This window comes from Puma concolor, chromosome A1, assembly GCF_028749965.1.
Source record: "Puma concolor isolate L17-30 chromosome A1, mPumCon1.1.hap2, whole genome shotgun sequence".
In the NCBI taxonomy this organism is placed as follows: Eukaryota; Metazoa; Chordata; class Mammalia; order Carnivora; family Felidae; genus Puma; species Puma concolor.
This window is the reverse complement of record NC_141667.1, coordinates 153,175,936-153,202,397: the sequence shown is the minus strand read 5'-3', so window position 1 is coordinate 153,202,397 and position 26,462 is coordinate 153,175,936. Positions and strand designations below refer to the sequence as shown.

Here is a 26,462-nt window from a genome sequence, read left to right as displayed (position 1 = left end):
TCCCGATTACCTGCTGGGGCTAATGAATCTGGCTTTGTGAGCCACTGTCACGCCGCGTTAGGCCCACAATGGCCCGCGATATTTTATATGAATTTCCCCCTCGTCGGCGATTAGGCCATAGCCAGCCAGTCATAGCAACCGGGAGGTATGCGCGGCCGAGGGGCCGGCGGCGCGAGGGGAGCGCGCTATTCACACGCTTTAACACAGCGCTCCGAGGGCGTGTGAATCGCCCGCAGCATTGCTCTCTGCCTTGTGCTTAATCTTGTCCTCGTCGTGGGGACATTGTGTTCCGAGCCTGGCGCGGCGGGGCGTCGCCGGGGTCTCTCCTGGACCCTCTACGCGCCCCCGCTGCGCAGAGTTAATGATATACAGGGGAGGCCGCGGAGACCGGCCGGCTCCCCCCCAGCCACCGCCAACCGAAACACTTTCCGATGCGGGTCAGGGGTCGCAACCTGGATTCGGGACGCGTCTTCCCCCCCGCCCCCCAGGGGCCTCAGTCTCTTCCCCAGGCCCCTCCTGGGCCCTGCGGCTTGTGCCGGGCCCCGTGCCTGTGCGCTGGCCTGGACACACAGTGCGCCGATGGACCACCCGCTAGAGCCTGACCGAGGAGGGGGGGAGGGGCTGCTCCGGTTGGGGACGGGGCAGACACATCCCCAGACCCTCAAGGAGACAACAGGAAGGTGGGCATCAGCGGAGGGAGGGCACTGCCCTTGCAGAAAACGTGATGGACACCTGTGGACCCCACCCAGAAGCTCCTAGAGAACTGACCACTCGATCCTGTCAGGGATCAGCCCAGGCGCCCCCAACTCAGCTGCCTAGTGGGTGAGGTCCAGCTGCAGACCCCACAGTAGGGTCAGTCCACCTCTGCATGGGCAGTGAAATTCCCTCCCCATGTACTGCTGGGGACATCTGCTCCCTGATGCAGAGGAGCAGGCCTAGCTCGCCTGTGGCCCTGACACCCCAGGGGAGCCGGGGAGTGCGGCCCCAGGGCACCGGGGCTCTGAGTGAGTGGATGTGCGAGCTGGGGCTCGGGGTCCTGGCTGCACCATGCCTGTGCACTGCAGTGCTGGGGTGCTGATGGGACAGGCATCAAGGCCCCTGGGCCCCTTTCTCTGCAAAGTCACATGCTACCCGAAAGCCCACGGGCCTGGACCTGAGCCACTGTGGCCACCGAGATCCCCCAGGGGCCCGTCCTGGCTGGGCCTCCTTCAGGCTGGCAGCCAGCCTGTGTGCTGGGGCACCGAGCCCTGGGATGGCCCCCTCACCTCCTTGGGGGTCAAGAGGAGGTGTTGGCCAGCTCTCTGAGGAGAGCTGGTCCTTCAGGTGCCTGGGGGCCTGCCTGGAGGCACAGATAGCTGCCATGCACTCGACATTCTTCACATGCTTTCTGCCCCAGGACACAAGTCCCTTCTGGGGTGAGCAGAGGGCGGTTCTGCCCAGCCTGGGCTCACTTCGAGTGCCCAAGCCCAGGTTCTGTGCAGGCAGCTTTTGGGGGCCCGGCCAGCCCACCCGGCCCCCAACCCCGCATGCACACATGTGCTCACACACACATGCACATGCTCGCACACGTCCACACAGGGCCCGGCCCCTCTCCTCAGCTGGCTGGGCGGCGTTAAGCCCTGTTCAAGAGGCCGCCTCAGCAGGGGTGGCCAGGCGCCCCGTGGACCCCGCCACAAAGACTGGGTGACCTCTGACACGATTAGGGTCGCCCTGACCCTAATCCAATCAGATTGATTACCGCAGGCGCGGTCAGGCAGGCAGGCTGGGGCCTCCACAATGGCCTCCCAGAGCTGGCCTCTCTCTGGGGCACCTGGCAGCTCCTTCCTTGAGGGCCATTCAGCTCTGTGGCCACAATGAATTCCGCCATTTCTCAGCCCCGTGGAGGGCAAGGGGGAGAGGGGGCTTTCTATTTCCATCAAAGCCAAGTGGTGAGGGCCTGGGGGCTGAGACAATTTTCCTGCAGCAGAAATGGAGGAAGGGTGGAGGCAGAAGGGGCAGACGGGAGGCGGCAGGAGAGCAGAGGGCAGAGAAAGGAGTGTGGACATGGGCAGGAGACATGGGGGTCACGGGGGAGTGGATGTGGGCAGTGGATGGAGGTGGGCACAAGGAGGGGACATGGGGAGAGGATATGGGGACGGGACGTGGGAGACATAGGTATAAGTGGACATTTTATAGGAGAGGTGCCAGGACACAGGCTTTCAAGAAAGCAAGGGGGTACAGGTGAGGATGGGGCTCCCTGGGGCTAAAGCCCAGAAGCCGGGGGCTTGTGTGGTTCTTGGGTCCCTGCTCCCTGGGCACTGGGGGGCCTGCTCTCCCCTGGAGAGAGCTCTGCTGTCATCCCAGACCCCTGGCAGGTATTCTCAGCACCCTGCAGCCCCCTCCACAGGCTAGGGTGTCCTCAGGAGTCCTGGCCTGGCCCTGCACCACTCCTCAGTGTCCTCACTTGTGACCAGAGCCGCCATTCACCAGATAAGAGTTGGATTCAAGTCCTCCCTCCATGTGCGAACACTTAGCATGCCCCTAGAAAGCACTGTAAACATGCCCCTTTTCTCCAGCTCAGGTAACACCTCCTCTGGGAAGCCCACCCAACCACTCAGCACTTCCTTCTGTAGCACCAACTGTGTGCTTGGCACTGCCCCAGTGTCTTCCCTGCTTGCGTGCTGCGTGGGCATCTGCTGTGTGTGACGGGGGACCCACGGTGTACTGAGAGCACTCCGCAGTGCCTGGTGCTTGTCCTGGGACTGTGATGGTGGGGACGGAGTCAGGAAACGTGGAGCAGCTGTGGGGGCCTGGGCAGAGGGTGAAGGAGGAAATGGAGCTGAAGACCATGAGGACAGAGCCGAGCCGCTTTCAGACTGCAGGGAGCAGGGAGCAGTGAGGACAAGGTGCACAGGCAGGTCTCATGGGCAGGAAAGCCTGTGTGTAGTGGCAGTCCAAAGGGGTGGGGAGTGGATAAGTCCCAAGGAGAGGGCTGGGGAGTAGGTGGTGGTAATGCAGGGCAGAGCAGCGGGGAATGGGTGCAGGGGCCAAGGACCCTCAGAGGCCACCCTGCCTGAGGAGTTTGCAGGCATGTCTGAGCATAACCAGCGGGTTGTGGGTTTGCCCTGAAATGATGTAACCTGATGTATGCACATGTCTGAAAGGGATAGAGCTTGTGGCCAGGGAGAGTGCTGCTGCATCCCAGAGGAATGACGGCTTACCCCAGGGATCTCCCAGGCAGGTCCATGTATCGCAGGGGGCAGTGGGGGCAGTGATGCTGTGTCCAAGCAGAATGACGGCTTACCCCAGGGGTCTACCAGGCAGGTCCATGTATCGCTGGGGGTGGGGGGGCATGGAAACGGGCCAGGATCCTTGGATCACATGGGTGCTCCCAAGGCATCCTCACTTCCTCTCTGCCTGCCCCCTTAAACCCACCATCCCCAACTTGTCCCAGGAGGGGACTCCCTCCCAGGCTTCCAGGCCCTGGAGCTCTGTGCAGATCAGGTACATCCAACTCCTTGCTCTCCACAGTGAAAGGCAGGCCCAACCGAGCCATGAGCTGACAGATTTTTAAAACTTCTTGATAATAGATCACTATGTAATTTTTGTCACACATAACTCAGGAAAAATTCAGAGAATCGAGAGATGCATCATAGCAAAACTCTCCTGTGTTACCTATTCTTTTGTGTGAATGAGGAACCTCACACCTGGATCTTTAACATTTAAGAACAGGTTGCCCAGTGGTGAAAGACGGAAAGCTGCCCCTGAGATCAGGAGGAAATTGGGGTGCTCATTCTGCTCGCTGCCGCCCCACATTGTTCTGGAGGCTCCAGCCAGGGCTAGGAGCAAGAAAAAGAAATAAAGCGTATCCAGATTGGGGGGAGGAAGGAAAACTGTTCCTGTTACTAAATGGTATGGAAACCCTATGGAATGCATAACACCTCTATGAGAACGGATAGACCATCAACAACATTACAGAACATGAGGTTGATGTTGGAAACCAATCATCCCTTTCCATGCACAGCCACAAATAACCCAAAGGTGAAATTAAGAAAACGTTTCCACTTACAACAGCATCAAAAAGAGTAAAATACTTTGGAATAAATGAAACAGAATAACTGTAAGGTTTGTGTGCTGAAAACTGCCCCATGTCCCTGAAAGAAACTGAAGGAGGCCTAAGTATATGGAGAGACATTCCATGTTCATGGATTGTCTTAACATCAAAATGGCAATACTCCCCAGAGCGATCTGCAGAGTCAACCCAATCCTTAAAAATTCGAGGTGTTTTCTTTTTCTTTTTTGCAGAAATTGACAAGCTGATCCTGAAATCCATACAGAATGATAAGGGGTCCTGGATAATTGAGCAGTCTTGAAAAAGCAGAGCAAAGTTGGTGGACTCACACTGCTTTCTAACCGTATGACAGAACCAGCAGAGAACAGACATGTAGACCATGGGGTAGAATAGAGGCCAGAAGTCAACCTACACTTCCTTCTCTGGCCTTCTGGTGGGGTCTGACCCAGCCTCACACTGCCTTCCTCCACCACCCAGGGGGTAGCTTCTCCAGGTAGGTCAGGCTCCTCTCTTCTTCCTGACATTCTTTCTCACCTGGGCAGCTGGAACCATCCGGGGGGTGTCTAGGGACCTGCTGGACACGCCTTCTCAGGCCACAACACCCCTGGCCACAGGACACCATAGGACCTGTGTGGGTGGCAACCATACCACACATGTGTGCTTACACATGCACACACACATACATGTACATACTCACGCACACATAGGCACACCCACCCACCACACATGCCCCCACATGGCTGATGCGCCACAGTGTCCTGTGACCCTGACTCCTCCCACACATGGCAGCAGCTGTCCCTATGGGGATGACCATGTAATTACCCCAACCAGCAGTTCTGTGAAGTCAGCTGAGTGGCAATTAGTCTCCCATTTTATAGACAGGGACGCTGACACTCCAGGAAGTCAGCTGACTCACCAGTCAAGGTCACATGGTGTGATCCCCCTCCCCTACATGGCCCCTGGGCATGGCCACAGCCACTTGAAGTCATGGAGCCTCAGGCCCTTGAACAAATGCCATCCAGCACAACCAACCCTCCATGAATGTTGGGTTGCACTCTCAGGAAACCCTTCAGCTCTCCATGCACACCAGTGGTCCCAGGGCTCAAATGTCTCTTGTCCTGCCTTCCTCGGCATACCAGAGGCAGCTTCACTGGTGGATGTTCTCCCTAGGGGACCTCAACATGCCACTGAGGGATGGGGTCTGTGCCCCCTATCTTAGAACCCAGGTGGGCCTTTGTAACTGTCTTGGACAACAGAATGTAGTGCTGCATGGCCTCTGAGGCCAGTTATCAAAAGGTGGTATGGAGTCACATCAGCAAAATGGCAGAGTGAGAAGCTCCCAGGGCCCAACCCTCCAGAGAAACATGGAAAAAAGTGAAGCAAAAACTGTCAGAGCCAATGTCATCAGAGCTCTGAAAAGGGGTTCAAGGTGGTTAGCAACCAGGCAAATGCTGACTCCAGGAAAAGGTATCTCTGAAAAGGTTACACAGCCTGCCACCCTCAGCAAAGAGAGGTCTTAAGATGGCCAAATTTACTGATCCCACGTAGGTGGATGGTTCCAGAGGGAGGAGAGTAGATGTTCTCTGGAAGAATTTGTCTGATTTGACCTGTCTGGGGGTTCCCTGAAAAACTGATGCCCACCTCAGAACTCTCTTGGGGTGTAACAGTGGTTAAGCAAGGGGTATTCCTGGAAAACACTGAAAATGAAATGAACAAGCTGCTGCCTGTGAAGCAAAAAATTATAGTTGGGGCCAACAATAGACATACTGTTCGCCTGGGGGGAAAGGTGGGGGAGAGCTGCTTTGGGGAGTGAAGGGTTTGCAAATCTCCTGTGGACCAGGAGACCTAAAGCCCACGTGCAAACCAAGGGCAGAATGCATACTCAAGAGAGACCTTCAGCTTCCACCTGTGCTGATCTGCTCAGTGCATGCAGGAAGCGAAGGCTAAGGCAGAGCAGTGAGCAGACTAGCTGAGGTTGAAGGCCTGCACACAACACAGCCAATCTGCAGAGACCAGAGGAGTATTCTTTCTTCGCTTTGTTTCCCTTTTTATTTCCTCCAAGAAAAGGAAATTTTTGCCAAACCACAAGCTAAAGAAGAGTCGGTAATGAAACAAACTAGTACAACCCACAATAAGGACACTGAACTCTGTGGAGGGGAAATAATTTGATCTCCTGAGTGACCATTTACGATAATCACAAGGTACAGATTCCAACAAAAAGTTTCAAGGCATGCAAAGATACAAGGAAGTACAGGTCCTTCATAGGAAAAAGGAAGTTAACAGAGGGTATCTCAAGGAAGCACAAATATTGGATATAGTGGACAAAGACTCTGAATCAACTATCCTAAGTCTGCTCAAAAGGATAAAAGAAATCAGGAGAACACGGTCTCAACAAAGAGAGAATTTCAGTAAATAGAGAGAAATTACAAAAGCAATGAAATAGAAACTGTGGGGCTGACAAGCATGATAACTGAAACAGAATATTTGCTAGAGGTTTTCAACAGCACAGCTGAGCAGGCAAAAGAAAGAATCAGTGACCCTGAAGATAATTCAATTGCAATAATGCAGTCTGAGGAACAGAATGAAATAAGAATGAAGAAAAATGAACAGACCTGTGGGACACCATCAAATGTAGCAACAAACACCACATTGTGGGAGTCCCAAGAGAGGACAGAGAGAAAGGGGCAGAAAGAATATTTGAAGAAGCAATGGCCAAAATGCTTCAAATTTGATAAGGAACTTGAATCAATATATCCAGGAAGTTCAACAAATTTCAACTTGGATAAACATAGAGATCCACACTGATACATATTTTAATTAGCTATCAAAAGACAGGGATAAAGAAAATCTTTAAGCAGCAAGAGAGAAGCATCTCATTGTGTACAAAGAGTCCTCCATGAGATTAATAACCAATTTCTCATCAGAAACCAGAGTCAGAAGGCAGTGGGATGATATATTTAAGGTACTGAAGGAAAACAGTGTCAACCAAGAATTCTATATCTGGCAAGACTATTCTTCAAAAATGAAAGATTAACCTAGATGAAATGGATACATTCTTAGACACACACAAATACCAGAACTGATTCAAGAAGAAATAGAACATCTGAACAGACCTAAATAACAAGTAATAAGATCAAATCAATAATTTAAAACATCCCAAAAAAGCAAAGCTTCGCTTGTGGACTCTATCAATTAAAGAAGAATCAATCAACACCAATCCTTCTCAAGCTCTTACAAAAAATAGAAGAGGAGGGAACACTTCCTAACTCATTCTCTGAGGCCAGTGTTGCCCTAATACCAAAGCCAGACAAAGACACTACAGGGAAAGAGAACTACAGACCAATGCCCCTTGTACATATTGATGCAGAAATCCTCAACAAAATACTTGCAAACCAAATCCTTCAGCATGTTAAAGGGATTATTGACCATGACCAATGGGGATTTATCCCAAGAATGCAAGGGTGCTTCAGTGTAGAAAAATCAACCAATAATAACACATCACACTAAGAGAATGAAGGAACAAAACCGCATGGGCATCTTCATTGGAGCAGAAAAAGCATTTGATATAATCCAACACCCTTTCATGATATGAAAACGCAACAGATGAGGAATGGAAGTGAATTTCCTCAACCTGATAAAAGGAAGTTATGGAAAATCCACAGCTAACCTCTTACTCGATGGTGAAAGACTTAAGTGCTTCTCCCTAAGATCAGGAATGAGACAAGCTTGCCCGCTGTCATCACTGCTACATGACATAGTGTGGCAGTGCTGGACAGAGCAATTAGGCAAGAAGAAGAAATCAAAGGTATACAAATCAGACAGAAAAAAGTAAAACTGTCACCATTAATAAGTGATATAATCCTATATATAGAAAATCCTAGGGGTGCCTGGGTGGCTCAGTCAGTTAAGCGTCCATCCTCAGCTCAGGTCATGATCTTGTGGTCCATGGGTTTTGACCCTTGGGTTGGGCTCTGTGCTGACAGCTCAGAGCCTGGATTCTGCTTTGGATTCTGTGTCTCACACTTTCTCTCTCTCTCTCTCTCTCTCTCAAAAATAAACATTAAAAAAAAAAAAAAAGACAATCTAAGGAACCTACAAAAAACCTCTCAGAGCTACAAGACAAATGAAGCAAAGTTGCAAGATATAGGATCAAAACACAAAAATTAGTTATATTTCTATATAGTAGCAATGAACAATCCAAAAAGGAAATTAAGAGAATAATTCCAATTACAATTACATCAAAAAAGATAAAATACTTAGGAATGCATTGATGAGGGAGGTACAAGACTTGTACACCAAAAACTACAAATTGTTGCTGGAAGAAACCAAGGAAGACCTAAATACACAGGAAGGCATCCCATGTTCATGGATCAGAAGGCTTAACATTGTTAGGATGACAATACTCTCCCAAATAACCTCCAGACTGAATGTATTGCCCATCAAAATCCCCAAAACCTTTTTCACAGACATGGAGAAGCTAATCCTAAAATTCATATGGAATTGCAAGGCACCCAATTGCCAAAACAATTTTGTAAAAGAAAAACAGACTGGATGATTTGTACTTCCTGACTTCAAAACACACCACAAAGGTAAATCCATGCAAATAGTGTGGAACTAGCAAAAGGGGAGTTGTATAGACCAAAGGAATGGAATTGAGAGTCCAGAAATAAATCCACACATCCGTGGTCAATTGATTTTTGATGGGGGGCCAAGACCATTCAATGGGGAAAAAAATAATCTGTTCAACAACTGATGGGGCTGGAGTAACTGGATTTCCACATGCAAAAGAATAAAGCTGGACCCCTACCTCACACCACACACAAACATTTACTCATTATAGATCAAAGATTAAATATAAGAGATGAAACTATAAAACTCTTAGAAGAAAATACAGGTGTAAATGTTTGTAACCTTAGATTAGGCAATGCTTACTTTGATATGACATTTCAATAGATAAGTTGGACTTCACCAAAATTTAAAACTATTGTGCATTACAGGACACGGTTACAACAATGAAAGGACAACCTATACAACTGGGAAGATTTGCAGATCATAGATCTGATAAGAATCCATTGTCTAGAATATATAAAGAGCTCTGAGAACCCAACAACAAAAAGACAAGCACTCCAATTAAAAATTGGGCAAAGAACTTGAGTAGGAATTCCCCAAAGAAGACATACCGATGACCCACAAGCCCATGAAAAGATGCTCAACATCATTAGGCATTGGGGACACGCAAAGAAAAACCACAATGGGATACCACTTTGCACCCACTGGGATTGCTGAAGGGAAGACACAGAATAACAAGGGTGGTAAGGATGTGGAACTGGAACCCTCGTGCACTGCTGGTGGGAACGTGAGATGGTGCAGCCTCTGTGGAAAACAGTGTGGTGTTTCCCCCAGAACTTACACAGAACAATTAATTCCATGCCTGAGAATACATGCAAAAGATTCAAAAACAGGTATTTAAACAGATACTTGTACAAAAATGTTCACAGCAGCGCTGTTCACAAGAGCCAAAAGGTAGAAATCACCCAAATGTGCATCAGTGACCAATGCATAATAAAATGTGGTCTATCTGCACAGAGAGCTATTACTCACCCCTAACAAGGCCTAAAGTGCTGACACACGCAGTGTGGACGAATCTTGAAAACATTATGCTGAGTGAAAGGCACCTCTCTCCCTCCCCACCTGTCTGTGGGGCCCAGCCACCATATTGCAGAGGCCACTTTTGGGTGTTGTTGCTGAGCATAGCCTCAGCTCCCAGACGTGTCCCAGACCAGGGACCAGCTGAGATGCAGCACTGTTGACCTCTGATTTGCAGGTGTCGGGACATATGGCACATGGTTATTACTGCATAAACCATTATGTTTGGTGAAAATTTGCTCTTCCCCAAAAGTTAACCAACACCCAACCCTCATCTTCTTCTCCTTCCCGGCCCCAGGACCCAGGATAACTCCCTCGGTGTGCCTCTGTGGCCCCCAACCCCTCCTCCCCTCCCTATGTTTTATTGTTTTAATACAAATTTTGTTATTTTCTCTCCAAGACCCCCCTGAAGGCCTGGCTTCTGTGGGAAGCCTGCGATGGTTAATCTCGTCCTCCTGAGACCATACAATTTGCCTTGGGGAAGGGGAAGCAGGAGGGATCTCTGCATTACCCTACTCCTTTTGGAGCTGCAGGAGCCCCCTAAGAGGCTGAGGTCTGCAGGGCACTGCCCGCCCGCCGGAGGCGCCGCTCCTATGCTGAGCACAGGGGAGACACTGAGGTGGGTCAGGGCAGAGCGGCTCCTGGCACTGAAGGGGAGCTGCAAGGACCTACCACGTCCACCTGAAGGCCAAGATGGGGGCCCGCGTACCTTTGTCCAGCACGGGGCCGAAGATGGCCAGGCTGTTGTTGACGGTGGTGCAGTTCCAGCGGCGGCCGCGGAACTGGTGCTGGCACTCCTGAATGCTTATCTTGATGCCCTCCGCCACGCTGGGCATGATCTCCACGTAGTTCCGGCAGAACCGCAGCTGCTTGGGCACCAGGCCCGGGATGCTGGCACACAGGATGGGCTGAGTGCCCAGGGATGAGTACTGGGGCCCGATGGCCAAGGACCTGGGGAGGAGGGGAGGAGGCCTGATCAGTGGTGCAGCCGCCCTGCCCGCGCTCCTCAGTGCGCACGCGGCCATTCTGCATGAAGGAAGAGCGTCTGCACCCTGTACCTGGATGGTACCAAACATCGTCCAGATGTGCATGAGGCGCGGTGGGAAAGCAACCAAGGAAACGGAGAGTGCAAGTCTGCCTGGTGCTCTGCACAAGTATAGGGGCTGTTCTGTCAGGGTGGGGGTAGCAGGGCAGCGGAGCTTTGGAAACGTGGGGAGCACAGTGTGCGACCGGTCAACCCCAGGGGGCTGCCCAGAGGAGGGGGTGCCGGCGGCCAGACAGGGCACAGCAGCGGCTGATCCTTGGGGTGAAAATCACCCTGCACTCACGCCCGCGTGACAGCTGCTCTTGGTTATTTACCCAACAGACAGAAGGCCATGTGCCCTCCATGCCACGTGCCCATGGACATTTACAGCGCTGTGATTAGGATGGAGCCACTTGAGTCTGCACCCACAGGGCGCAAGGGTGAACAGCTGCTGTTCACTCCCTCTCGGAAATGCAGCCCAGCGTGCTTCTGACAGGTAGCAGGTGCCAAGGGGACACCTGGCTCGGCCAGTGTGTGCCTGCACCTCCGACTGTGGCCGTGGCCATGAGCAGTCGTAGATGAGGACATAAACCAGGGCTGCGGTTCCTCCTGAATTCCTGTGGGAGTACCCCCCTGAGCGGAGGTGCAGAGGGAATGTCTCGGGGATGGTTCCCACTCACTGTGCACCTATGAAATTTAAGTTAAGTTGAACAACAAAAGAGAGAGAATTTTGGCTTTCCAGTCCCACCAGCTGCACACAGCTGTGGCTACCGAACTGGACGGTCAGATAAGGGACATTTTGGTCCCTGTGGAAAGTTCTATCAGACAGCACCGGCCTGGGGCGATGGAAGTGCTCTGTGTTGGTTACACACGCGTTTATGTCTCGAGGCTGACTAAACCATGTCTGTTTTACTGTATGGACTTGCATCTTGATTTCAAAGAAAGAACTGTCAGGTCCTTTTGGGGGCAGAGCAGAAAGAGCTTCTACAATTGTATGGGTGACAAGTTGAAACACCTGCCTGGACCCGTAGGGGACGCTGGATCCCACCACCTGTGGACACGTCGGCCCAGTCCTGTGGGGAACACTGGATCCCGCCACCTGTATACTCCTCGGCCCAGTGCCCCAGGCGATCCTGCTGCCTGTTCATGGTCTCCCACGTGCTCTCCACCCCCACCTCGGGAGCCCATCTCTCTGCTTCCTCTGGGCTGCTGGGTATGCTGCGTCCCACGCCTGGAATGAAGATCTAGAGCAGCCCCTGGCCTGGCCTGGCAGGGAGGCCCCTGTTTATCTGGTAATTTACTCTGGTGGGCTCCCGGCGGGAAGGCCTGACTCTCCTTTGTTTGGAGGGGGAAACGCCTCAGCTGAATCCCCAGAGGCTCTTCTTGTTTGTGTGTGTGTGTGTGGGGGGGGGGGGAACCCAGCACCCAGAGAGAAGGCAGGTGGGAGGCTTCTGTATGTCTGAGCCATCCACATCCCTGCATGATGACACTGATGTTCCGGATGTCCTACGTGGAGTCTAACCCGGTTCCAACCAGCTGTGGTGAGAGCCATAGGAAGCAGGGACTCACTGTCAGAGAAACAATCCTCCCCCCTGGAAAGACTCTGGAAATACACAGCAGATCCTCCCGCCCGCCTCCCGCCTCCCCCCCCCCCTTCCCTCCTTTCCCAAACCTTCAAGGCCTCCTTGCCAGTAGGCACCAGCCCAGCCCTCCAGCACCTGAGGCTGCCTCCTGGCTGCAGAGAGAAGCTTCCTCAGTGCTGTCCTGCCCAATCCAGATCTGTCTGCTCTCCCCACACAGCCTGTGGGCCTTGTGCAGTCACACTGGCCTCCCTGCCTCCAGCAGACCCTCCACTGCCCCTGTGTGGGTCACCCTCCTGGGCTCCCTGTGCAGCACCTCTGCCTCATTTAGGAAGCCAGCTGGGGAGCAGGCCACTGGCCCTGGAAGTCCCACCTCCACTCGTGCTCCCCTGGCCAACTCCTGACAGCGTGTGCTCCCCCACATTCCTGGGTAGACCACCACATTCACCCTGTCCTCACCTCCCCCCCTCCTCCCCAAGAACATCTCCTGAGAACTAAAACCTATCTCTCTGCAGCCAGATGCCTGAGCCAAGCCTCCCTGCTACAGGCAGCGGGTCCTGTGTCCCTGATCTTCCATGCCCTCAGTGTCTTGGGTCCCTTCCACTTTCGAGCCCCAGTATCTGACGGCCCTCCCTTGGCGTGCTCCCCACCGGTCCTGTCTGTCCTCACCCTAGTGCCTTGATGAGCAAACCGGCCAGGACCCCGTGTCAGACACCGCAGGCCACACCATTCTCGAGTATGTCTGTGTCCCTGGCCTGGCCTGGGATAGTGGGGCCGGGCCATTGCTTGTGGGGAATGGGGCAGCAGGGCTGGCTCGTTCCCTCGCTCATTCCTTCATTACACACAGACCCTACTGAGTGCCAGTTGCCCGGCCATCTTTCTTCCACACCCACCCCACAGTCCTGAGAACCTCAAAGTTTCCAGAAAGCCCAACCATGTGCCTCACCCCTGTGTGGTCTTTCTTCCCCAGAAAGTGTCCTGTGATCTGGGCCTGGCTCTCCAGCACCCCGGCCTGCACGGACATCTGGGAAGGGAGACCAGAGGCAGGGGCCACTCCCATGGGGACCCCTGCGCCGACCTGGGCCATGAGCATCCCAGGGGGCTGGCAGAGCAGGTGGGCGGTGGATGGGAGGAGAGCTCGGCTCGTGGGCTGACCGGTGGCATGCAGGCCAACGTCAGTGTTCTCTGCCCTCGGGGAAGGACCCTCAGCCTGTGGGTGCAAGCAAGGCCTCTAGGCTGACAAGATGGGCCTGGCCAGGCTGGAGCACAGGAAGTGGGCAGAGAGGCCAGGGGGCGCAGGGGGACGGTGTGGGGAGAGACAGGCGGCATCTGTCCTGTGTTCCCTCCACTACTCAAGCTTGCACAGAGAATCTGTAAATACAGGGCGAACTCCCCCAGCCTGTGCTCCTTCAGAACATTGCCACCAGCACTGCATGTCCAGGCCACTCCTGCCGGGTCCTATGCCTCCCACCCACCCACCATGCTGCCTCTGTCCTAGCCCCAGGGACCCCAGCCTGGGTCAGTGCGTGTGCCGCGCGAGGGTGGCTCTGCCCACACCTGCCTAATGTCAGGTGTCTGCCTCCACTGTGAGGTATGTCTTGAAGTGAACCCTCCTCGTGTTCCCACCGTCCACACGCATGCAGCACGCTCCAGGAGAGGTCACATGCCCTTCCCCCTCTGCACCACCGGATGTCAGCAGGAACTGTTGAGGTGACACCCTCCCTAATGAGTGGAGGGACCCAGGGGGAGGGTTCCGGAGAAGCAAGTAGCCAGGCCTTGTGAGGACACAGCTGGAAATAACACAGGGCGGGACCTGAGTGGGGGTGGTGGGGTACTCTTTCAGGATCCTTCTTCAGCCTCTACGGCCTTCCCATATAGGAGTCCACCTCTGTCTCCCTCTGGGGGAGGCCTGGCTGGTCACCCACGAGGCTCCTTTCTGCCTCCGACCGAGATAGGACTGCTGTGGCTGGTCCTGGAGGCCACACCGGGCCAGGGAGGTGACCGTGGGAGCCAGGCTGATGATTTTCTATCCATGCACCTTGGAGCATCCAGGAGCCCAGGAGAGGTGCCTTGGGGGCCAGTTGGTGGGCGAGGCTGGGGACCAACTGTCCCAGTTTCCCCAGGACTGTAAGCTCAGCTGGTCACCCCCAGTGAGGTTGCCCTTGCCCCTGCACTCCATGAACCAGGATGCCTCACTGATGCAGGACCACACAGGCCGTGATTTCACACAGATGTGGACCTCTTGCTACTGATGAGCCGGCCCGCGTGCTCGCGGTCAAAATGAAAATGTGAGATGAACAGATGGGTGCGTGGAGGCAGTGGTCAGCAGCGGGACAGCCAGGCAGAATAGCCCGGGGCTGTGGGCACACAGATGTTCCCGCAACCATTCCAACCGTGGGCCGTTCTCCACAGGCAACACTTGGAAGGTCTGACGTCACGGTCTGGTGCGGGGCTTTCCGATGGGGGCTGGCTTCCTCCAGCTTGTCCTCTGTGGTCACAGCCTTGCTTCAGTGAGGAGGGGTGGGGAGGGTCTGCTAGGAGGAAACTCACTCACTCCATTTCTCTCTTCTTTACTTGGAGACTTGGGACACGTGGAAAAGAAAGGCACCCCTTAGTTCAGACACACTCCGTCAGGCCTGTGGTGCTGGCCTCCTGGCCAGATGCCAGAGCCAGGACTCATGCCGGGCGGAGGCTGGGAGGGGGACAGAGAGCCCAGAGCCTGCCCCCCGCCAGGACCCCTCAGCTCCCAGGTCAGAGCCTGCCTTCCATCAAGCTTCCCTTATGCCCCCCAGGCCATGCCTTGGGGAGAGCAGAGCCGGGACTTCCCAGCTCACAGCTTCTGGCAGCAGCCTGGTTCCGGGGTGCTGAGTCAGCTCCTGCCCCCCCACCCCCCTTCCAGGGCAGGCCCCAGCTCGCCACATCCTGGAGCCAGGCATCAAGGCCAAGGTGCCAGCCCAGATGCCGCTCCAGCTGTTCCAGCCCTCTGCCCCACCCCCACCCCCAAGCCCTGTCTGGGTTCTTCTCACACCCACGCCGGACCCCATGCCCGATGCCCCTTGGACTGCTTCCAGAAAGTTTCCTCTGCCCCAGAGGTGGCCAGGGGAGGGTGGAGAGCTGGGAGCTGCCGGTCCCACACAGAAGGGGGCTGGCATTGTGGGTGAGAAGCGGTCAGGGGGGCTTGGCGGGACACTGGATTGTGGCTTGGCCTCGAAGGCAAAACCCAGTCATTAAAAAAAAATCACATTAAAAATTTAGCTGGTGTTCACGAACCTTAGTGTGGTGATCATTTCATAATATATGCATGTATCACATCATCATGTTGTACACCTTAACCTCACACAGTGTTATCTGTCAGTTATGTCTCCATAAAGGTAGGGAGAACATCCACAGTGGATGTGCACTATCCCCCCGTACTCCCGGATCCAAATTCCTCATATACAGGGAAGGTAGATGTCCTCCATCCATCAACACTTGGGAAACCACAATCTCTAAGTCCCTCCTCCCACACCCTCCTGGGAGGAAGCGGGGCGCTTGGGGTGAGGCCAGGGGCAGAACAGGAGGGCAGGGAGAGGCTCTGAGCCATGCAGTGGCTGCCTCCAGGGGATGGTGATGTACTGGCCTGTCCGAGGGCCTTGCCAGGGGCTGGAGGCAGCACTGAGAGGTAGAGGGCACCACCATCCCCGTGCCCTTTGTTCCCCCAAGTTCTCTGAGCACAATAAAATGCAAGGGCACTGAATGCACTCTGAACTCCTGAGTCATATCCCGGAGGAAAGGACATCCTGGAAAGGTGGTGATGTCAGCCTGCGCTGGCTGATAGTAAGGCACCGGTGGTCACTCCACCCTGTGATGAGAGCGATGCGAGCATGAAGGGATGGGTGGGGGCAGGCTCTCGGTGGTCCTGTCAGTGCCGGGGTGGGTAGGGGTGGCACAGACGGATGAAGATCTCCATGGTGCTGTCAGTGCAGGGGTGAGTTCGGGTGGACTCTCCGTGGTTCTGTTGACCAAGCAGAGGAGCCAGAAACGGGACTGAGTCGCAGCACAGGGTAAGCGAGCGAGCCCACCCGGTGGTTGATCAATGCCTGGCTGTCATATCTGGTTTCTCCTGGTGACATTGGCTCCCAGGCCCATCACTGCTGCCCTTCGTCAGAGGCAAGTCTGGTTGCTGTTCACGGTGGGTGCAAATACCGATATCATTTCCCCGTCCCGGGGGTCCCACACCCCGAGCTTCTAGGAGGGGCTGCGTGGCTGTGCACCCTGGGAAGGAGGCACTCCCTCCAGGCCCAGACACTGAGGGGCCCCCAGAGGCCCCACCCCGCTGCCATGCCATCGGGACCGTGACCATAGCCAGGATGCCAGGCCACACTTACAGACGTAAATCAGGATCACCTATCTCACACGTGCTTTCAAAGCACAGCCTCTGTCCAGGAGGAGAGGTCAGAGATGTTGGGGCATCCAGAGCAGCCGCTGGCTCTGTGCCAGGAGCCCACGTCCCTGGACCAGAGAGGCACCCCTGCCCCAGGAGCTAGAACGATCTGGCTGGCAGTCGCCAGCACGTGGAGACTGGGTTCCCCGAGCCCAAGGACCCACACATGACAGTGGGCGAGGTCAGGAGTTCACTCTCCCCCAGACGAGCTAGCACTGTGAGTGAGGCTCCAGAGACCACAGTGGGGACCACAGATGAGCCACCCAGATGTGCCACCTGCTGAGTGCCAGTGTGTGCCGTTTGAAGCTGTGGAGTCTGGCCACTTGTAAGCGGCAAAGGGGGCCTACTGTCTGCTACCTGTCCCCACAAGCTGCTTACACCCAGGGGACAGAACTTCCCCAAGCAGTCGAAGGGTCTCATCACCTGGGCACCTTGGCCTTTGTGAGTCTCTCCTGCCCCTTCCTATCCCCCCATAGGCCCCACTGGCACCATCATGTCACCTGTGTGGCCTTGCACTTGGCTGGCCCAGTGCGTGACTCCCTGTGACCCTCGCAACCTTGTGGATGGCACCCTGGGACCTCCTGGACCGGGAATCTCGGCCCAGATGAAGACACCTGTCTGGCATCCATGTGTTAATATGACTGGATGGCTCCTAAGGGCCCCTTTCTCCCCATACTCCGATGCCCTTAAAATGCACTGAACTCCAGGCTTGCTGAATAGCATTTAGGGACCAGAGTCTCAGGCAGTGTAGGCTGCCCCAATGAACACCATGGACCAGGGGGCTTACACAAAACACATATATCCCTCACAGGTCTGAGGCTGGACCTCCAACATCCAGGTGCTAGCACATTCGGGGTCTGTGGGGACCCCCTTCCTGGGATCCTTGAGATCCTCACGTGGTGGGGACAGAGAGAGCCCTGGGCTCTTGTTCTCCTTATGAGGACATGAAGCCCGTCACGGGTCCCTCTTCCTAACACTGTCATCTGGGCTCATGCATGAATCTGGGGGGTGGGTGTGAACATGGGTCTGTGACAAGTCAGATATATGTCGCAACACACAGCCAGCACTAAAGACCCTCAGCACCACTAGTCTCTGGGGCCCCACTCAGCCCCGTGTCCCCTGCAGAATGGTCACAGAAGGGTGACGTGACTGGCAGCCTGTGACTGCCCCCAGCCAGCTGCGTTAGGACCCACTGTGCCTCAGTTTCCCCTGCTGACACACAGGTATGCAGCTGTCTCTCCTGATGTCAGCACAGGGGCCACCCAGCTCCAGGTCCCAAGGAGGTGAACCCGGGGTCTCTGCCCCGCACTGTGAGGGGGCCCAGGACCTAGCCTCACAACCCTTAGGCACCACGCTGAGCTGTCACTGGGTGTCGGGGCTTTGGGTTAAACCCTCATCTTGCCCTCGGCCTCACAGCTGTTACAGGTGTGTAAATGGCTCCAGACAGGGATGGGAGGGGTGGGGGTGCAGCCAGCCGTCCCTCACTTACACCTCTGTCCCTCTGTCTGGGTCACAGTGAGGCCCCGACCCTACTACTTCCTTCACCCTGCACCTGGTGCCGTGATTCAGCCTGTGAGGAATGAGAGCACTTCTCCACAGTGCAGGGAGCCGTCCCAGAAGGTGCCCACACCCGGCTGCCTGGCCGGTTGTCACGCCCAATACCCTGAAGGCCCCTCAAACCCAGAGTCCCCTGACCCTGAGACACGGTCCTCCTCCTCTGAGCCTCTCCCCAGAGTCCCAGCCCTGAGAGACTTTCTGCAGGGCCGTCCACACGGCTGAGGGGCCAATGTCCAGGAGCAGGTGGCGGTGGCCCCGCCTTGGACCTGGGACAGGGTCCCTGAGCTGCAGACCACATGTGGCAGAGAGGCCGGCTCAGGCAGAGCAGACATGGCGCCCCCACAATCCTGGGAGATGTGTGAGGCACTCAAATGGAAGGTGGCCCACTAGGGAGTGTTCCAGGGTCCGGGGAACACACGGTTGCTTAACAGTTTAGCGATAGCTTGTTTCTCAGGAACCGGGGGATATCACCTTCAACCCAGAGCGCACATGCGTGCGGCCTGGAAAGCGGCCCCTGGACTCCAGTCCCAGCCTGTGGCTGGGGCCACGTGAGCCGCGCCTGCCGCCCGCCAGCGTTAATGGTTTTCTCCCTCCCGGGAGGGCAGCGCTGTGGAAGTCTGGGCGCCTTGCCAGGCCATCCTGCTCAGGGTGGAGCGGAGGCGCTGGCTGTAACACGCAGGGGAGGGATGGGCTGATGGCCGTCACCCGCGGGCTTATATCACGATGGTGCAGCGGGGGTGGAGGGCACAGAAGCGGCTCTGGGCAGAGGAGCCCCACTCGCCCCACAGATGCAGGAGGCACCTGTGCACTGTTCCTGCAGGTCTTGTGGGGCAGCAGCCTCTTACGTGTCTGTGAACCTGGCTGGGTTTCCTCCTGCAGTAAATCTCAGCAGGCACAGGGTGCCTGTGGGCTGTGGGCTCCGCTCCATCCTCGCCTGTGGCCCTGTGTGCTCCGGGGTGAGCAGAGACTTTGTGAAGTTCCCAAGGACTGTGGGACCACATCTGCCTGAGGCTCCAGAAGGGGCTCTGAGCAGTGGGGTGGCATGTCCATCTGCACCTTCTTGAGGAAGCGCTCTGTGGCCCCCGCCCTGCTGGCCCCCTTCTCCAGGCCCCGCAGAAGCCGGCAACGTCTTCTCTTGTCCTTCGAGGACACAGAGCTGCACATGGGCCCCGGGGGAACAAGGAGGTCGGGGGCCCACACTCTCCCTGTGGGTCTCTGCCCAGGAGGGCTCTGGATGGTCCCATGGCTCTCTGTCTTGGGGACAAGGTGTGAGGTCTCGCCGAGCCCTGAGGGCTCCCTAGAAGACGGAAAGGGGTCTGTCCTGTCTGTATGGAGCTGTCTGGGAGCCACAGGGGCCACGGACTCCTCCAAGGGCATTCTCTCTGCACCCTCCATGCACTGGGGACCACTGGGAGACCCCTACTTGCCTCCACGCTCCTGCCCTCTTCTGCCTAGAAGACCCCTGTGGGAATTTGTGCAACTTGGGCACTGGGAGGGCCCGTGGGGGGTTGCTGCAGGACCCTGGTCCGTGCTGGGTCCCCTCCCTGCCTGCAGCCCCCCCCCCAAGCCCCGCCGGCTGAGCCGGGATTACTGACACATACTTTGAACAAGTCCTGGCAGGCGGGCAGAGACTCCTGTGCCCACGGCCATGCATTTGCCCGCTTCCCTGGGCGGCTGCAGCACGTTTTGTTGGGGAAGGAATGCAGAGGCACCAAAGCGTGAGACACCTCCAGGGTGTCACCTGGGGAGGCTGTGAGGGAGACCGAGGCAGCGCTGCCCAGCGTGCTGTGGGGATCCGGCCCCAGAGCTGGGAAGTCAGCCAGGAGGTGTCCCGGGAGGAGCCCAGCCAAGGGGCTTCTGTTTTTCACGGGAAAGATCCATCATTCACTCTGGAGGTGGGGGTGTCAGGTCTCCGGGGCCGGAGGGCTCTGCCTTCCTGGGCCTCCACTCCTGCTCCCCATGAAGTGCAGCTCACCACCTCCCAGCACCGTGTGGGCACGACCGTCACCTTCAGCAAGCCCATCTGGAGCCACTCCGCCTCTGGAGACTTCTGAGCCCTTCACCCGGGCTTGGAAGGAGCAGACGCAAACTCTCGCATGTGGACAGTGCTGGGTGGCTGACTGTGGAGGGACGCTGGTCCACAGGCAGGATCCCCCACCCAGGCCTGCCGGGCAACGTAGAAGGTGTTCCCTGACCTAACAACTTGGGTTTGGGGTTTTTCAAGTGTCCAACCCACTATTACAAAGTGCATAGAAATGCTGCATGAGAACAGTACATAATACAAAACCCAACAGGTCACAACAGCCAGGACATCCCCAAGCGTCCCCTGTCTTCCATTTCTGTTCTTATTTCTTCACGGACAACTGTCCCAGGACGGGCCCCGGGGGCCACTTGCAGCGTGACTGCTCCTTTCATTGAGACTCCAGTCCTGGGCCACGCCCGCCAGCCCCTGGGGGCTGGAGATCTGTACCCGGGAGCTGGGAGGGAAGCACAGCTTTACAGCTTTTCTCTAAGACCATTTCCTCCATCTCCTCCCCCATTGTATTGCCTGCCACAAAGGATTCTAGCAGGTTTATGCAAATAAAACAGAAAATTGTCTTCTAAAACAGCGAGCCCAGTGAGACACAGGGGACACCCTGGCTGGGAGAGACAGTCTTGAGTGTGTGGGCGGTCAAGTCGGGGGAGCCCCAGGTGGGGGTGCAGATGTGGACCTGGTGGTTCTGACCATGCGTGTTTCACCTGTGGCCATTTCTCACGTGGCCCCTTGATACAAGGATGGCCACTGGTGGGCTCCCCGCACCCTGAGATCCTACAACACCAGAGGAGTGACACCATCTGGTGTCTGGATTCCTCTGATCTTATGACCTCACTACTGTCCTCACCAGCCTCAGGGCTAAAGAGAGAGGCAGAGAAAGAGGGAGAGAGACAGAGACAGGGAGAGACAGAGACAGGGAGAGATAGAGAGACACAGAGAGACAGAGACAACAAGAGACAGAGAGAGATAGAAACTAGGAGAGACAGAGACAGCGAGAGACAGAGAGATAGAGATAGGGAGAGATAGGGAGAGACAGAGACAGGGAGAGACAGAGAGACAGAGAGAGACAGAGACAGATACATAGCGGCAGGCAGACTGGAGAAGTGAGCGGCAGGGGTGCCCTGGGGAGGGGCGCAGGGGTGCAGAGTCACCAGAGGCAAGGTAGCTCCGGGAAGGCTTGTGTGTAGGCCCTGCTGTCTGAGCAGGTGAGCCCTCAGGTCCCAAGTCATCTGACACAGGCCACCCCTCACCCTGGTGGCTCACCCCTGGGGCCATAGTGGCGCCTCCAGAATGCTCCTGGCTGGCTACTCTCTCTGACCTCAAACACACACCCCACAAAACACCTGCACCCCACAAACACAGAGGAGACCCATGTGGGGGCCCGAGGGGCAGCATGGGACAGGGGCATGCAGAAGAAGCTCTGGGAGGTGGGCAGGCTTGTTGCTTAGTTGGCCTTCCAGGTGGCAAGCAAGGCATAGGGGCCAGATACTTGCTTTTAGCTGGGAGTCCCCTGCCAGGAAATCTGTGTGGGGGCAGTGGTTAGGGACGGTGAGACGACTCTGGTGGGGGGGGGGGGGAGAACCAGGGAGCACTGCAGTGGGAGCACGTCCCAGGCCACAGATCTGACCCGGGTGGCTTCACAGGGGAATGTCCTGGGTTAGCCCGGGTGGCATCTGCTCCCAGCACAGAGGCTGTGGAACGCAGGGTCTGACTCAGATGGGTGAGGCTTTTTGTGCTGATGAAGACAAGGCAGCTAGCTGCTGGCCACTGGGGCTGTCACTGCAGGGCAGTGAGGGAGTGAGGTGGACGGCAGAGGGCAGGCTGGCCAGAACAAGCAGGACACGGTGGGAATGGGGCAGAACAGCCTGGTGGGGGTAGTGGGGGGCCTGGCCTCTGCTAGGGGCCCAGGTTAGGCCCAGGGGGCTTACAAGATGCCTGCAGCCCAGACTCAGGGACACAGGAGGAAGGGGCTCAGAGCACGGCACAGAGCTCTGGTGCCTACAGAGTACTGTTCTCCGTGTTCCGCGCATCCTGTGTTTGCTTAGTTCTAATTCCGTGACACTCCTGTCTGCTCAGAGGAGTGGTGCAGCCCTGTCACCTCTCTGGTTCCTTCCCTGGGAGCCCCCCCCCCCATCTGTCACAGGATCGCATAAGGAGCCCACAAGGCACGCTCTCAATGTTCAGGTCGTGGGACTGTGACCGGGTCTGGGCTCCGCAGGGACCTGCCCCTGGCACCGAGGGTGAGGGCCGGGTGAGGGGCGCTTCCGCCCCGCACTGGGGAGCGGTGGCTTTGGGATTCCCTGCAGGGCGGCGGCCAGCTCCTCCACCCTCCCACCAGGAGCCACACCAACTTCAAAAGCCTAATTACTCCCGATTTGGGCTGTTTCCTCAGCGTCCTGGCAGGTGAGAAAGCCCCCGTTACTTTCACTTTTATATGCAAGGTGTGGGGAGAAGGGGGGTTGCGTAGCTTCGCTGGGGGAGGGAGGGAGAAACGGAACAACCAATTAGGGGAGGCTGAGCGTGAAGGTGAGAAGTTATAAAGAGAGGGTCCCTCAGCCGCACTGGGGGGAGGGAGGGCTGGGGAGAGGAGGGGCCACGAGGGGAAGGTCCTCCAGGTAGGGCGTGCAGACAGGAAAGCTTTCCCCAGCTAGAAAACCCTGAGTCTCTCCCTGGGAGCCGTCCTTCCGGTCTACTTGGCCTGGGAGCCTGTGGGGGTACAGCTCCTTCCCCTGCAGCTGGCCGGGGCAGAGAGGACGAAGGAGGGTAAATCCGCTGTCCCCAGGGAACCCTGAGACTGTGTCCACCACAGACGCTTCTCCTCAAGAAGCAGAATCCCCAAGCGTGAGAATCCCACCAGGAACAGAGTTGGGGTTCGGGGGCACCCTTCTCTCTGGGGCCAAGGGCTGCTCCAGAATCTTGCTGGGGTGGATTGCCCGGAGGAAGGGCCTCTCCCGCTGACCTGGGGAGCGCAGGGTGCCGAGCAAGTGCGGGTGCGCTCACATGGAACACATGTGGTCGGGGTGGAAAGGGGGGCATACCTGTGTTTGGGGGGGTGGTAAGGCCAGGGAGCCTCAGGGCCAACAGGACAAAGATCCTGAGGTGTGGGGTGGCCAGGAGGTTGGTGACAGGGCCCTTCCTTTCGGGAGGAGCGCGGGGGCGAAGGGCGCTTCCTCCTGTGCCCAGGAATGCGGCGGCGGGTTCTAATTAGAAGCTTGCGCTGGAGTGGGCGGCCTCGGGGCTCTCTCGGACGTGCCCCCCAGCTCCCCGCGGCCGGCGAGGCGGGCGTCAGGGTCCCCGAGGCCGCAGCCCACGCTCCAAGGCCACAGGGCGCTGCAGGTGCGGCGCGCGCCGGTGAGGGACGCCCCGGGTCCCCGAAGAGCGGCCCAGCAGCCTCTCCCAGGTCCCTGGACTGGCCCGGGCCTCCCCTCCCACCCCGCCCCGCCCCGCCTGGCTGCGCCTGGACCCGCGTCCCCAGCCAGGCGCCCCTGCTCCTGAACCATCTCGAAGAGAAAAATTATTATCGGATTAGATGTACTTCGGCTCGCTTGGTTCCCCCCACCCCTTCCCCTCGGCGTAATTATTATAATTCCAGGCAAGCCGTCGGAGAAGGTTCCTGTGTGTGTGTGTGTGTGTGTGTGTGTGTGTGTGTGTGTGTGCGCGCGCGCGCGCGCGCGCCCGCCCGCCCGCAAGCATGGGTGTGGGGAACCTTCTCTGGAACCCCGGGTCTTCTGGTCTCATGCCCCCACTTGTGACCCTCAAATCTTGGGCTTCTCAGAGCGCAACGCCGCATACTGCCTTCCCCCTTTCCCTACCGCCGGCGACCCTCCCGGTGGGGGCTCTGCCAAATCAGATCCCGAAGGGATGGTAACAGTGATCCCCCCCCCCCCCCACACACACCATATCTGTGCAGTAGACACTCGGGACCTTTCCTTTGGTTCGTCTACATTTCCATCGTCAGATTGAGGAAGGTCTAACTGAAATGTGCCTCCGACGGGAGGACCATGCAGAGAGAGCCCCAGCGGCCCCTCTTTCCTTCCCTGTTCAGACAGGGGCTCACGAAGAAACCCCTCGGGTCGCGCCCCCCGCACCCCCCCGAGCCTGAGAGGCCAAGGCTGGTGCTGGCCCCAGGGTCCTGGCCCGCCACTCCGGGCAGGTCCCGCTGTCTTTACTTAACTGCGCTGCTGCCCCAAGCTGTTGGGTCTGGTCTCACCGACTTTGTTTGAAGGTGTGCGTGCGCGTAAGACCGGGTCCGTAAGGAACGTGTCCTTGTCCCCCGCGCTGCGCCCAGCTCGCCCGCCCAGCTGCTTCGGCTTCGCGCTGCCTGGCTGTTGGTGCCATCTGCGCAGACAGTGTTCCCGCCTCTCCCCAGCCACTGCGCCCTTTCCGACGCCGGGGGCCCCTCTAGGCCCGGGACACCACTGTCCCCGGAAGCTCCGACACCCGCGTCCCAGCCCTGGCCCGAACAGGTCGAAAGTGGCCGCCAAGGAAAACAACCCGCCAGTGCCCCGTGGAGCCGCAGGGGCAGGGCGCGGGCTCCGGGCCACCGCGGGGCCCTGCCCGAGGGGACGGCGGCGGCTTGGGGCCGCTCACTCACCACCAGATCGGGTAACTGCCCAGCGCCTGCTTCAGGCCGTAGAGGAATAAGAAGTATACGAGCAGGGCCATCGCCGGGCGGGAGAGCGCAGAGGGCCGGGAGTCCGCCCCGAGAGCACGGGCGCCGGGGCGGGCCGGGCCCTGGGAGCTGGCGGGCGGCGGTGCTGGGCCCTCCTGCGGCCGTGAGGTGCGCGGGGTGCGCGGGTGTGCGCCGGTGCGCGGGCTCCGAGGGCGGCGCTGCGCCAGGTGGGCCGGCGGCCGGGCGGCGGGCCGGGGCCCGGGGCGGCGCGGGCCGGCGGGGGCGGGGCAGCGCCGCGGGGGGCGCCCGCCGGGGCCCGGGCCAGGGCCGGGGCGGGGCGGGCAGGGGGCGGGCGGGCGGGGCCCTGGAGCTGGGGCGGCGGCGGCCCCTCCCGTGGCCGCGGGGCGCGCAAGGCGCGCGGGGCGCGCCAGCTCCCAGGGCCGCGCTGTGCCAGATGGGCCGCTGGTCAGGCGGCCGGCGGGGGCTCAGGATGGTGGTCCACAGGCGCCCCTCCCAGCCCCAGGGCTGTGCCTGCCCGGGACTCCAGGGCCGCTCTGCGGTGTGGAGCCCTGCGCGCCCTGCGCTCTCCGTGTGACGCACGGTCCGGCTCTCGCTCCTGCTCCTGCTCTGTAGTGCGCTCTGTCTCTGCTCTCCAAGTGGCGGGTCTGCTCTTCCTTTCTTCCATCTCCTCGCCAGGGGGGTCTCTTCGTCCGAGGCCAGTCCCTGGAGCCGCTCCCCGCTGGTCCACTGGGAACCGAGCTGACCGCGCAGCTCTGCTGCGGAGACCCGCGGTGATGAAGGCGGCCTGCCCTGGGGACAGTGGCTGGGTGGGCGGCCAGGGCACGGGCCCCTGTCTGAAGGTCAGCACTGGTACACGGGCTGTCTGGAGGGTAGGTGTTGACGCCTCCACTTTGTTCTCCGCACCCCACCAGGAAAGAAGACGTCCAATCCCGGGCGCTTCCTAGCGAGGGCAGGCAGTGCAGCCGGGCTTCTCTCGCCCTGGGACCTCCAACCTCTGGGGCGGCCCAGAGCTCCTAGTCTTCCCCAGAAGGGATTTCTGACGACCTAGGTAAGCTTTATGATTTAGCTGATGGGGAAAGGGCAGACCAGAGAGTAAAGAGACCTATCCGAAGTCTCCAGGAGCAGCTAGCCAGTACCCACCGGATAGTCCACTGCAAAGCCCTCCTTGCATATTCTGGGGTATGCCAGAAAGACACCAGGGAACTTTTATTTGGGAGGGGAAGACCCGGTTCCATGTCTCCCCAGCTTCCCCTGGGGAAGCTGGTAACAGGTGAGAGGGCCTGTGCCTGCCAAGCACCCTGTGAGAGACCTGTAAGTCCCTATGATAGGAATTCATGTCACTGCTGTGGAGTTTAGGGGAGCAACCTGCGGGTAGAAATCCCAACTCCCGGCTCTTTGATGTCTCTTTTCTTGTGGGTCACCTGCTTCTCCCATGAGTCCTCTCCAGCTGTGCCTCACCACCTGGCCTGCAGTGTGGGGGCCCCATGGAGAGACCGTGGGGTGTGCATGTGGC

At 57.5% G+C, this 26,462-nt stretch overlaps 1 protein-coding gene across 1 annotated transcript in view; it reads right to left on the bottom strand.

Moving 5' to 3' along the window:
• WNT3A (Wnt family member 3A) overlaps window positions 1-25,165 on the bottom strand; it is a 40,936-nt gene extending 15,771 nt beyond the window's left edge. Inside the window, exons 1-2 of the mRNA XM_086706973.1 lie at window positions 24,911-25,165; window positions 10,407-10,648 (exon numbers count right to left, since the gene is read on the bottom strand). Of these exons, the coding sequence (XP_086563099.1) occupies window positions 10,407-10,648; window positions 24,911-24,981 (313 nt within the window). The 5' untranslated portion in view covers window positions 24,982-25,165. The remainder of the gene's footprint in view (window positions 1-10,406; window positions 10,649-24,910) is intronic.
• Between the last annotated feature and the right edge of the window lie 1,297 nt (window positions 25,166-26,462).